This window comes from Musca autumnalis, unplaced genomic scaffold (genome assembly GCF_047663935.1).
Source record: "Musca autumnalis isolate F117 unplaced genomic scaffold, ASM4766393v1 scaffold_1, whole genome shotgun sequence".
NCBI lineage: Eukaryota > Metazoa > Arthropoda > Insecta > Diptera > Muscidae > Musca > Musca autumnalis.
In genome coordinates, this window is record NW_027411644.1 from 5,124,950 (window position 1) to 5,137,934 (window position 12,985).

Below are 12,985 nucleotides of genomic sequence, written 5' to 3' on the forward strand. Positions count from 1 at the left end.
TTCATTGGTATCTAATATTATAGCTGATACGTTGATTTTGACATTTCTGCTGGAGTTTTTGCAATTTCTGTCATTTTTCCGTTTCCGTATTTTTTAGGAAATTTGTATGGGGGAGAAATTTTTTTACAATTAGATCTATTTTCTAAAATTACCATTAAAAAAGTACGGGAACACAATGAAAAATAGCATTGTAACAAAGTTATTTAATATTTTTTCACGTTGTTTACAAATTTTGATACTAAAATTTGTTATTTCAGCAATTCGCACATCTACCTTGTTTATTGTCATACGTGAAAAGTGTTGCAACTTTTGGTACTTTTTTAGGCAAAAGCAAGGTTGTATATCATGTGTACTGTGATTTCGATGTTGTTTTCGCTGAAATCACGAAATGAGATGATTTCATTTTTGTATGCGAAATCATGATAAATTTTGCATGATTCCGCGCGAAATCACGAAACGCCTTCGAAATCACGAAAAGACGCCGAATGTAAACCAAACATTATAGTACGTTTATATATAACCGGATTTAACAAACCCACTGGGTTTCAAGTGTCAATTCCTTTGCGAATACGTCAAATAAATCCTCATTAAGAAGGTTAACCCTACAAAAGCCTATAATATAAACATGGCCTTAAACAACAAATTTGTAATTTGACGTATGTTTTTGAGACAAATTCAATTTAAAAAAAAATTCGTTTAACGTTTCAAATTCGTTCAGATGGGCTGATGCATCTACCTTGGTAATTGTGCTATGAACAAAAATCAGCTGACTGCCATTTAAATCCTCCAAAATGTATATCTAAATGCAATGAGATTTGTACTGGTTTTATTAAATCCAGTCGAGGATTTATGGCTAGTCTAAATGAGCTATTAATCACTAAATTATACCTTAAATGTTGTATTTCAATCATTTTTAGACTATGTTTACATTTACGAAATCCACTCGATTTCATCTGTCAATTCCTTTGTGTATACGTCAAATGAAAACTCATCTAAAATCGATTGGATTTCATTTGACGTTTGAGCAATGGAATTGACAGTTGAAATCGAATGGATTTCGTAAATGTAAACATAGTATTAGCTAACAAAAAGTTTTTATTTGCCAGAAAATTGCCGTAAAAGTACGTTGACTGTCAGTTTTGTTGGGCCGTGTGTACTATGCTTAAATGTTGTATTTCAATCATTTTTAGCTAACAAAAAGTTTTTATTTGACAGAAAATTGCCGTAAAAGTACGTTGACTGTCAGTTTTGTTGGACCGTGTGTACAATGCTATAGTACCATCGATTTTTGCCAGCTCTAATCCTCTCGATTTTGCGAATGTAAACGTTCTATTAGTTTCAAGCATTTAAATAACTATCGATACCGACGCAAAACGAAGCTATCGATATAAAATATAACTGTCACACTTGTCAGATAAGTCAGTAGTCAGTCGACGTAATTTATTTTGGTATAATTTTTATTTTCATTCTTAATAATTTTATATTAATTTTGTGTCGTTTTTAATTATAAAACAATATCTTTTTAATAGGTTTAAATATAGGTCGATTGATTGTGGAACTTTGCAAGAAGATTTTTTTCAACGGGCTGGTTGTAGGTCGAAGCTGAACTGAATACAGTACGTACTGACTCATTTTTCGTATTTTTTCTGTACACAAGACATACTGAATTGGACAGGGCTCAATTCTCAGATTGTCAAAGATGTCGTCTTCGGCCATCTATGTGTTGGATGTAAAGGGTAAGGTCCTGATATCGCGAAATTACCGCGGTGACAATATGGACATGGCTGTAATTGACAAGTTTATGCCACTGCTGATGGAGAAGGAGGAGGAGGGTATGATCACACCTATTTTACAAACGGCCGACTGCACTTTCGCATACATCAAGACCAATAACTTGTATATCGTGTCGACGACACCACGTAATAAAAATGTCAACATTGCACTTGTGTTTGTTTTCCTGCACAAGATAGCACAGGTGTTTATTGAGTACTTTAAGGAGCTGGAAGAGGAATCGATTCGAGATAATTTTGTCATCATCTACGAGCTGTTGGATGAGATTATTGATTTTGGTTATCCACAGACAACTGACTCCAAAATATTGCAAGAATATATAACACAAGAGGGACATAAATTGGAGATACAGCCACGCATACCACCGGCAGTGACAAATGCAGTTTCATGGCGCTCAGAAGGCATTAAATATCGAAAGAACGAAGTATTTCTAGATGTCATTGAGTCCGTAAACCTCTTGGCCAATGCCAATGGAAATGTTTTACGCAGTGAAATAGTTGGCGCTATTAAGATGAGAGTTTATCTATCTGGTATGCCAGAACTTAGATTAGGTCTCAATGACAAAGTTTTGTTCGAAAGCACAGGTAGGGGGAAATCAAAATCGGTAGAACTGGAGGACGTGAAATTTCATCAGTGCGTGCGTCTGTCACGTTTTGAGAATGATAGAACTATTTCTTTCATACCACCGGACGGAGAATTCGAATTGATGTCATATAGGCTCAATACACACGTGAGTAGCGCATGCATTAGTAGTCCACACTGAATATATTGATTACGTGAATTACATATTATTTTCAGGTAAAGCCATTGATTTGGATTGAGTCTGTTATTGAACGACATGAACATTCTCGAGTGGAATACATGATTAAGGCCAAGTCCCAGTTTAAGCGTCGTTCTACGGCCAATAATGTCGAAATCATTATTCCAGTACCAGCTGATGCAGACTCTCCGAAATTCAAGACAACAATTGGTAGCTGCAAATATGCTCCGGAACAAAATGCAGTAATTTGGAACATTAAATCATTCCCCGGCGGCAAAGAGTATTTAATGCGGGCCCACTTCGGGTTACCAAGTGTCAAAAGTGAGGACAGCTTAGAGGGTAAGCCGCCAATACAGGTTCACTTCGAAATACCATACTTTACCACATCGGGCATCCAAGTTCGTTACTTAAAAATTATAGAAAAGAGTGGATACCAAGCATTGCCATGGGTACGATACATAACCCAAAACGGAGACTACCAGTTACGCACTAACTAATCTAATCGTTTTTAGTATTGTCTTGAATTTTACATACAATAAGGTTTTTGTTTATGTTCCAAAATTGTTTCATTCCGAAGAATATGTATGTCGCTCAATTACTGCAAAATTATTTTGCAGTAATTCTGTCGGAACTAATCAAAAGTAATGATCGGCATATATTGCGTTTTTATAACTATTCCATTTTAATGACATTGTTTTGTTCAATTGGTTAGAGTGCCAGACTCACTAAATTACTTAAGATTTGTTATAATGTATTTTCATCCACAATTGATGTAAGATAAAGTTTTCTGTCCGTCTAATCAATAAATTATATACATATATACACACACAAGAACAAATGCTTTTATGAGCTTCTTTTATATTTTAATCAAACATTGACATTGGATGAAGTAGATGATGATCTTTCTAAAATCAATTGCTTTTTGTCATTATTAGCTTGTATTCTTTGCGGTATAAAAACCGTTGTCGAAAACGAATGAGAAAGGAAGTATTTATTACTGAAATCTCTAACAAGACAACTCGGGAATCGTTTAAATTCTGCTTAGAATTTTGCAAATGAAATGTGTTGAATTAAACATTTCAGTGGTAATTTCCGAACTGAATGCAGTCGTTGATGGGCCATTTAATGCTGAGGCTTTAAAGGAGGCAGAGGAAATTGACCGTATATTAGACCGTAGATGCACGAAATTGGGGTTTTAAAACATATTTATATCTTACCAAAAAAATTGAGTGCAATCATGAATAAAAATTCCAAGCGGAATTTGTTCCCTTTCTTTTTTTATTTCCTTATTTTTTGTCGATTCGACTAGAGTCCGCCATAATTAAGTGAATCTAGTAGTTTTCAAGGTTTTACCAATATTGATTTTAAAAGAATTTCACTTTTTAAAATAATTTTCCGTTCGGAAAATTATGCAATTTAATTAAAAATAACATTATAAACATTAGAACAACCAATAAGAAAATTTTGATTTGAGGATGTTTTTAATGGCACAATCAGGTTTTAAATTCTTACCCTTTCGTTTGCACTGCAAATTTGTTCAGGCAATCGCTATTCTGACTGTTGCTACTCATTCATATTAATGACATTACAAAATTACATTGCAATTCTATTTTTCTATTGCAAGAATAGACTTTTTTATTTTTTCTGAATTTAATAAACATTTTGTGTACTTGTAAATATTTGTTTGAGTCCGTCCAACTAATCAAAATATACATATATGTAAAGTTACATAGGTATATGCTAAATAAATGCAATTTCTAATCACATGATTCGTACGTTATATACATACTTTTGTCCTACTTAAACTAATAAATGCACATTAAAAGATTCCCATTTGGTAAGGGGTTTGTTTGTAGTCGTCACATGTTCGTCTAGGCTTTGAAATTCTTGATTGGGTAGAAGTCGGGATGAGCGGCCACGTGTTTCTCCAGCTCTCCCAATTGTTCCTTCAAATGTTCAGGCATTTCATGGTAGACATCTTGGAACATTTCTCTCCAGTTTGGTTTAAGCTTCTTCTCCGAAACGGAAATTTGCTTCAGAACTTGTTTTCTCACATCCTTCACAAAGGCATTCTCCTCATCTTCATTGAACCATCCCTTCTTAATCATGTAATTCTTAAGCTTAGAAATAGGATGTTCGGTTGAATTCCAAATTTCAATTTCTTCGGCAGAGCGGTAAGCAGTGGAATCGTCTGATGTAGAATGGTGACCCACACTAAACAAAATGTAATTAAATTAATGGTATGAGCTTAGTATGTGAATAATATGATTCTTACCGATAGGCCATTGCCTCAAAAACAATTGGTTTGTTCTCGCGAAGAACATATTCCCTAGCCTTCTTCATGGCATTATAGACGGCAAATACGTCGGTACCATCAACACTGAAAGCAAACGGTATTGCTAAATAACAAATAAATGAAATGCAATAAGCTTCTGTTTTACCGAATGGTTGCTATTCCATAAGCTGGACCTCTGGCTGCAATACCATCTCCAGCATATTGCTCATGGGAAGGTGTCGATATAGCAAATCCATTGTTACGACTATGGATAGAACCAAATTTATTATATGAACTTTTAAAATACGATTTCAGTACCCACCAAAACAGGATAACGGGACAACTGAGGGTGGCAGCAAAGTTGAATGCGGCGTGAGCGTCTCCTTCAGAAGCAGCGCCTTCACCAAAGTAACAGACCACAACAGAGTCATTATTTGGTCGACGCTTCATAGCATATGCAGCTCCAACTGCTTGAGGCATTTGAGTTGCTAGTAAAACAAATTAACATGGTCATCATTTACAGTTCTTGTTTTAGATATCTCCTTCTAAGACTTACACAAAGGACTGGAGATGGTAACAAAGTTCAAATCCTTTGAGCCATAATGTACGGGCATTTGTTTGCCTCTTCCAATGTCCGCAACATTTCCGTAACACTGGTCAATAAACTGTTCGATTGTGAAGCCTCTCCATACTAAAACACCAGCTTCCCGATACTGACCATAGATCCAATCCCTGCTCTCTAAAGCTGCAGCACTTCCAATGTGACTTGCTTCCTCACCAAAATTGGTCATATAAAAGGAAATACGTCCTTGTCGCTGTGATTCGTACAAGATTTTATCCATAGTGTTCAAAAGAACCATGTCACGAAACATTTTTGTTACAACATCACGATCTAGATTTGGATCTTGGCTAGGATTAACAACACCTTCTGCATCCATTACTCGATAAATCGGAATTGGTGAGTAGTCCGAGGGTAATGTAAGATTAGGTTCGGATACAAAAGGCGCCTTGGCACCAGGAAACATGGACGGATGATCTGCTGAAACATTGCTGACACATCTTTTGGCATTGAAGATACGAACAACATTCTGTAAGAGATAATGAGTGATAATAGATTGATTACAACACTAAAATGTTGGTCTACGTCTAAATCGGTAATCTACTGACCCTAGGAAAGCCAGCGGAGCATTTCAAAATTTTATGAAGTTGTCTAATAGCCGACATTGGAAGCAAGGAACAAATCACCAAATAACTAAAACAGGAACGAACTACTGAAAACAAAACACGAAAATTTAAATTACATAAGAAGATCGATCGATCCCAAGAGTGCGAAGTCGCCTGGCAGATTGCGCCGCCGAAGTTTTGGTATAGCCCGACGACGCGATCGATCAAATGATAATGATGCACCTCAAATTACTTTATGTAGCATGAGAAGGATCTCTCTGTGGATAAAAAAATGAGAACATGGTCAGTTCTTATACTATATTTACATTTACGAAATCCACTCGATTTCATCTGTCAATTCCTTTGTGTATACGTCATTTGCTTTACAAATGACAAATAATATACAATGTTTTCTGTTTCTTATCGCCGATGTACTTAACTACTACGAAGCTACGTGTTTCTTATTGTCAAAAACGGGTATTTTTGACGCAGGTAAAAAGCAAACAAGTATCACTTTGTTTTCTAATTCATTCGCATGTGATATTGATGATTTTGTAATTAAACCAAAAAAAAAAAAAAAATATATATATATATATATATATATATATATATAAAATGGATGATTCGCGAAGGTAAGTATACAAGCAATAAATAATAGCAATTATGTACAAAAATTTAAAAAATGTTCAAACGAAATTTATTTCTTCATGTTTGTTTTCCCTAATAACATCTGTCAGCTGTTCCACATCGTCAATGTAAACAATGTTCACAGATGCATTGTTGTGTACAATGCATGAGTGTGCAACTGAAATACATATTTTAACTAAGTTTACAAAACACAAAGCAATTGACAATACGGAAGTCAGCCATAGTATTAGCTAATTTTCCTGCTTAGCTTATTTCTTCAAGCGTAAAATTTATTGGCGCTATAAACATAATTATTTCAATATATCAAAATTCAATTTTTTAATATGAATTGTTCGTAAATAATTTTACCGAACACAAAAATTACAGCCAAATTCTATTTTTCAATATGTGAGGTATTTTGTTAAAATTTAAAAAAAATAAAGCCCTAATAAACATGTGCTTCTTTGCTTTCTAAAACAAAACATTGAAACAGCTTCTCTTTTTCTATGAATTTCCAGCGACCCCAAACTTTTCTGCAAGAATTATACTTTCTGCGAGAATTTATGCATTTAGTGGAATGATGTGGAAACATAAAAATTGAAAATGTAACAAATTTTCATTCATGTTTTCCAAAATATTCAACCAAATGTGAAAAATTATTAGTTTTTTAAATTCCAATAATTATAGACATTTCCTCGTTTTGTTTACATATACAACTGGCAGTAACGTTACAAACAAAAACAAATTCCTTTGTGGTTGTTGTTCGAGTTGTATTTGTTGTAGTATTAACTTTACCTTATATTTGTTCTACCATAGGTGTGTTCGTTTACTCAACAATTTGTACAAATTTGTACAAGTCCAGTAACTTCTTGTAAACGACCAAGGTCTTTTGCATTGTACTGCAGAGTAAACGAACAACATCCAGTAACAATTTGTACAAATTTTAAGTAAACGAACACACATCATGTTGGAAACAGTACAATTTCAATTTTGCGCTTTGAAACGAGGCGGAAAAAATAAGCTACAAAAATCCATTGTGTTCTCGCCTTTAGGACCGAAGTCGGAAAGAACTGCGAAAAAAATGTTAGCTGGGTATGTATACACATGACAAACTAATAATGTTTGTAAACAAACCCATGTTCCGTGGATAGATTTAGCTCCTACTCATCATGGACAAGCAACAGTTTTGGAATGCAATATCCATTTTAATTAGAAACTACCATACAATAAATAGAAAATTGTGTGGATGTGTCATAACCAAAGTAAGCATGAAAAAATTCTTGCAAAATGGTACGGAAAACAGCGACAAAGTGGATGTGGACTGTCTCTTTAAGTACCTCCAAAACATACCGGAAAATAGCCAAGACTGTAAAGGATTTGTTATTGATTTCAAGTGCCTCCACAAAAAAATTGTGAGCAGCATACGTTCCACTGGAATAGTCGGTAAGAGTGTAATAATCCGAAAGACATTCTGAGGTTGCTTGCTATCTATAAAAGTTTATCATTTTAGATTTCCCTGGACAATTCTTTCGATTTTTATTCGAAAGTGATGCAATAGATGATTTTGAAATAAGATTGTGCGATGGTAGCCTAATTGTTGAGAACTTGAATCCACTCGCTGACAACGAAAAGGGTACACGATGGATCGAATATATTCTAAAACCTAAATTAATAAAGTGGTCTAGTGTTCGTGTGGATAATGCGAATGGTGGTTCACTGCGTTTGGTGGATATTGAAAAATACAACACTCTCTACAATGAATTCAAACAGAAATACAGCGAAAAGGCAATGACAGTAAGTTCACGTTCTAAAACAAAACTTGATCCACAGCTTCATTATTTGTTACTGCTTACAGTTTTGGAACGATGCCAAAGAATCTACCGACCCACTTAAGTTCATTTATGAAGATTTAGCTATAGCAGCATATTTGATAGCGTTGTGGCAAAGTGATGTTATGAATCCTTCTCCCGTAGCATTTGCAGACTTGGGCTGTGGCAATGGTCTTTTAGTTTATATTTTAAATGAGGAAGGCTATGCGGGTTACGGCTATGATGTTAGATCTCGCAAGATTTGGTCGTACTTTCCTTCCAAAGTAGCAAACAACCTGAAAGAAGAAACTATAGACCCGTGTACGTTTCATCTGCCTCCAGATGTCGATTGGATTATAGGCAATCATTCAGATGAACTATCACCATGGTTACCAGTGTTAGCAGCGAGAAGCCATTACAAAATGAATTATTTTCTTTTGCCGTGCTGTGCCTTTGAATTCTCTGGAAGAAAGTTTCAACGAAGAAATTCCTCAATTTCTATTTATAACGACTTTTGTGATTATGCCGAAAGAATATCGAAAGTTTGCGGATTTGAGACGGAAATAGATCGTCTGAAAATTCCGAGCACAAAACGAATTGCATTTATTGGCCGGAGACGCAATTATTCATCCATTTCGCATTCAAATAAAGTGGAGGAGATCCAACAATTTGTGGATAGTGAGAAAAATCTCTATCCTAACACCGACAACTCAGAAATTAAACTTCGAGACAAAGTGGAAGTTGTACGCAATTGTACACAAATTGACAAGACAGTAATAGATCAGATAGTTTTAAAGATATTCTTGCTACTATTAAACCAAACTAATATTCCACAAGAACCAAGTCCCATCAAGAATGAATGGTTGGAAGGACGCTCATTGACAATGCCGGAAATTGCCAGGGGGTTGATGAAGGAAGACTTGAAACAAATAAAATCGGAATGTGGTGGTCTTAAGACATTACTGCGCAACAAACACGAAATTTTTGAACTTTATAAACCCGATTTTGTAAAAATACGCATACCCCAGCCACTTCAGAAAGCTTCAAACAAACCTCAAACCATTAAGAAACGGGCGTGTTTCTTTTATAGGAATCATCCACAAGGCTGTCCGTTATCAAGCAACGATTGTTCTTTTATACACTGACGTCTGTATTTCCATCAAATTATTGTTTTTTTTATTGAACGAAGAATATATAGTTTACATTTCTAACATAACATCATACATGTTTACGAAAAAGTATGAAGAATATGATTAAAATATACGTTTAGTGTTAGATAAGATTGATTCTGTTTTTAATGAACTGTTTCTTTTTATATAAAGACTCCCCAATGAGCCTATAGCAAATTTCTTAGCGAGAACTGTCTGAGCTATTGCTGCGTCTGCGCCTACGTATGGGAGAACGAGAACGTCTACGTGGAGGCGAACGTCGTCCACCACGAAGTGGTGGAGAGCGTCTATTTCTGTTAAATCGATTAAATCTCGGCGATGCACGCCAACGATCATTTTGTCTGCGGTTGACTGGAGATGGACGTCGTTGTGGTCCTCTGGGTTTGGGTGTAAGGACGGCGGATACGTTTACTTCCTGTCCATCAATCTGTCCACCATCCATTTGCTTAATTGCTGCTTCACATTCCTCATGCGTAGCATACTCTACATAAGCAATGCCCCTACCGAAATTTGGATGATAACGATCTGTGGGAAATTCCACGTTCTTTACTTCGCCAAAGCAACTGAATATCTCTATTACATGATCCTTTGTGACATTTCTTGTCAATCGTCCAATATGTATACGAGTTGGTTTGGGAGTAGGGGAACGTTCTCTGGCCTTAGCAAGAGGACTTCTGGAACGACTGCGGGTACGATCACGAGGCTTATTTACTGGACTGCGAGAACGCTCACGTCGTTTTGGTGGTGGAGACCGCGATCTGGAACGGTCCCGAGGTTTTTGTAAAGGACTACGTGATCTTGAGCGTGTCCGTTCTCTTGCTGGCTTTACAGCTGGGCTACGCGAACGTTCACGTCGTTTGGGTGGTGGACTGCGGGATCGCTCCCGCCTCTTTGGTGGCGGACTGCGACTGCGAGAATGCGAAGAGGCACTTTTTCGCGAAGAAGAAGATGATGAAGAAGATGAAGATCCACTAGAACTTGACGAGCTTGAACGTGATCCTGAGCCAGAACTACTACGCGAAGAGCTGCTGTCGGATGAACTGTTCAACAAAAATAGTAAGAAGAAATATGTTGTATGGGTTGTTCGTGGGCCATGAAATTTGTATCTCTCACCTGTCGCTAGAATCACTGCTTGATGATGCACTTCCACGCCTCCTACGATCTCTTTCCCTTCCACGATTTGCATTTGAAGAGGAGCTTACCTTATTGTTCACTGTTTTAACATCTTTTCCTCCATCCTTGGTTTCCTTGTTTTTCTCCATGGCTTCATTTGGAGAAAGATCACGCGCCATTATATTAGGTTTTAATTAATATCAAAAACTTTTATTTCGATACAATATTATTTTTTCCTAGATAACGAAGAGTGGTGTGAAATATCAGCGAAAAACGCGTAGCGTCCTCTTTATAAACGTACGTAAAGTGGTGTGAAATATAGGGATACACAAGTCGACTTTCGCGACTTTCGGCTAATCGATTAGTCGACTTTTTGATTTTAAAAGTCCCGATTTACATTGGGCAAGTTCTCTTGTGGCAGTTTTCTCGTTCCCTTTGTAGTGGCTGAAATTTGTCAGTACGAGCAATTTTTTCAATTCATCATTTACTCTAAAGCCACTCGCTGAAACTCTCATACGAAACTTTCACATTATTTTGGCGTTCATAGATCGAGTTCCATACTAAAGTAATTTTATGAAATTACTGTATTGGGGAACTCGACCTAAGAACGCCAAAATAATGGGAAAGTTTCAGCGTGTGGCTTCAGAGTAAATTCAGTTGCCGCAAGTAAGTTGCGAACCACACTAACGTAAATTTCATGAAATTATGCGTTTCTATATCAAGTTCCATAGTCATAGATAACTACGCATAGAAATTACGGGCATTAGTAGAGTAATAGTACGTTTATATATAACCGGATTTAACAAACCCACTGGGTTTAAAATGTCAATTCCTTTGCGTATACGTCAAATAAATACTCATTAAGAAGGTTAACCCTGCAAAAGGCTATAATATAAACATGGCCTAATGCCCGTAATTTCTAGCCCTAGGTACCTAGTTAGTTATCTTTACCTATGTGTTTGGTAATTTCTACGTGCCATTTACCGAGGCGTGTAATTTTTGAAAACATGTGGTAACATTGGTGATTTTCATTCACGATTTAATAAAAACATTGCCACATATAAATGTTTTACAATTTTTAACACATTGGCAACGATCAACCATGCAAAATCCTTGGTGTAAGTAACACGTCCTTTTTCGACCCGGTAACGTAACCTATGGATTGAAATTATGAAATGTTGCTTACACGCGGGATATCTATGAACTCATAGATAACTACGCGTAGAAATTACGGGCATAAGCCCCGGTCCACACTAAAGCGGAGTACACACGATCAGTTTTGACTGTCGATTTTTCGGAATTATCGATTACTGTCAAACAGTCCAGCAACCACAAAATATTTTGTGGTTTCCTGATGACTAACAAAAGTGAGCGGCCACACTGACAAGCAACCGAGTACCAGCAAAAAGTTTGCATCCGCGGATGCAGTTAAATCACTAGAACAATTGCCGCTGGAGTACATCTTTTCCTATGAATTCACCTATGAATTTTACAAGAGAGCGCGCAGCTAGGACGCACTCCATTTTGCTTCCACGGCACACAGCTAGGATGCACTCCATTTTCGATCCAAATCACAGATTTTGACGTAGTGTTTTGGTTTGAATTTAAATGCAGTTTAAATATGTTATAAAATGCAAGACATTGCAAATATCCCAAAATAAATAAAATACATTGCATATTCTTATAAAACAAGAATATTAACTTTATTACATTAACACAAATTATAAAAACTCTCCATTAAATTTGATCGTAACTAATGCTAATGCTAAGTTTACATTTACGAAATCCACTCGATTTCAACTGTCAATTCCACAGCTCAAACGTCAAATGAAATCTCATCTGTATTTCATTTGACGTTTAACCTATGGATTTGACAGTTGAAATCGAGTGGATTTCGTAAATGTAAACCAAGCATAAGTTTACTTCCTCTACTCTGCTTTTTATGACATCGAAATTGATATTGCTTCATCATCCAAATGGTTGTTCATTTTTCCTCCTACTTCAGTTCAGATTTCCAAAAAACTCCAGCTCAACTTCAAAAATAATTTGCGTCTCGTTAATTACAGCAATGTTCATAACTTTAGTTTGTATTTCTTTATTTTTTATAAAACAAATTCTTAGAATTTTAACACTCTTTCTTGTGTTCAGAAAAAAAGGCTGCGACTGTAGGGATCAAAAAATTGGCTTGCTTGGCTACGGATATTTAAGCGAGAGCTTCCAAAATGTATCGAGCGTAGTGCATTTTCATAACTCCTTGTGGACTGTCAAATCTCTTTCA

At 36.1% G+C, this 12,985-nt stretch overlaps 4 protein-coding genes across 7 annotated transcripts; 2 read left to right on the plus strand and 2 right to left on the minus strand.

Moving 5' to 3' along the window:
* Positions 1 to 1,373: 1,373 nt before the first annotated feature.
* On the plus strand, positions 1,374 to 3,389 carry AP-1mu (adaptor protein complex 1, mu subunit). 3 transcript variants are annotated; one of them, XM_073963104.1, is made up of 4 exons: positions 1,390 to 1,448; positions 1,530 to 1,616; positions 1,676 to 2,521; positions 2,590 to 3,389. In XM_073963104.1, the coding sequence occupies exons 3-4, from the start codon at positions 1,700 to 1,702 to the stop codon at positions 3,046 to 3,048; spliced, it is 1,281 nt and encodes a 426-aa protein (XP_073819205.1). In that variant the 5' UTR covers positions 1,390 to 1,448; positions 1,530 to 1,616; positions 1,676 to 1,699; the 3' UTR covers positions 3,049 to 3,389. The 3 variants fall into 3 exon arrangements, with proteins under 3 accessions (XP_073819204.1, XP_073819205.1, XP_073819206.1); XM_073963105.1 differs by having other exon boundaries at positions 1,403 to 1,448; positions 1,690 to 2,521; XM_073963103.1 differs by having other exon boundaries at positions 1,374 to 1,448; positions 1,530 to 2,521.
* A 760-nt stretch (positions 3,390 to 4,149) lies between these two features.
* BckdhA (Branched chain keto acid dehydrogenase E1 subunit alpha) lies at positions 4,150 to 6,126 on the minus strand. Its single transcript, XM_073963102.1, has 6 exons — positions 5,994 to 6,126; positions 5,383 to 5,914; positions 5,149 to 5,314; positions 4,993 to 5,091; positions 4,827 to 4,931; positions 4,150 to 4,765 (listed from the first exon to the last, which is right to left on the minus strand). The coding sequence occupies exons 1-6, from the start codon at positions 6,048 to 6,050 to the stop codon at positions 4,423 to 4,425; spliced, it is 1,302 nt and encodes a 433-aa protein (XP_073819203.1). The 5' UTR covers positions 6,051 to 6,126; the 3' UTR covers positions 4,150 to 4,422.
* Positions 6,127 to 7,656: 1,530 nt separating this feature from the next.
* LOC141390259 (probable tRNA (uracil-O(2)-)-methyltransferase) lies at positions 7,657 to 9,705 on the plus strand. 2 transcript variants are annotated; one of them, XM_073963100.1, is made up of 4 exons: positions 7,657 to 7,709; positions 7,769 to 8,060; positions 8,128 to 8,411; positions 8,473 to 9,705. In XM_073963100.1, the coding sequence occupies exons 2-4, from the start codon at positions 7,787 to 7,789 to the stop codon at positions 9,568 to 9,570; spliced, it is 1,656 nt and encodes a 551-aa protein (XP_073819201.1). In that variant the 5' UTR covers positions 7,657 to 7,709; positions 7,769 to 7,786; the 3' UTR covers positions 9,571 to 9,705. The 2 variants fall into 2 exon arrangements, with proteins under 2 accessions (XP_073819201.1, XP_073819200.1); XM_073963099.1 differs by lacking the exon at positions 7,657 to 7,709 and having other exon boundaries at positions 7,720 to 8,060.
* Positions 9,575 to 11,065, minus strand: RnpS1 (RNA-binding protein S1). The gene is made up of 2 exons (XM_073963106.1): positions 10,708 to 11,065; positions 9,575 to 10,634 (listed from the first exon to the last, which is right to left on the minus strand). The coding sequence occupies exons 1-2, from the start codon at positions 10,884 to 10,886 to the stop codon at positions 9,776 to 9,778; spliced, it is 1,038 nt and encodes a 345-aa protein (XP_073819207.1). The 5' UTR covers positions 10,887 to 11,065; the 3' UTR covers positions 9,575 to 9,775.
* Positions 11,066 to 12,985: the final 1,920 nt, after the last annotated feature.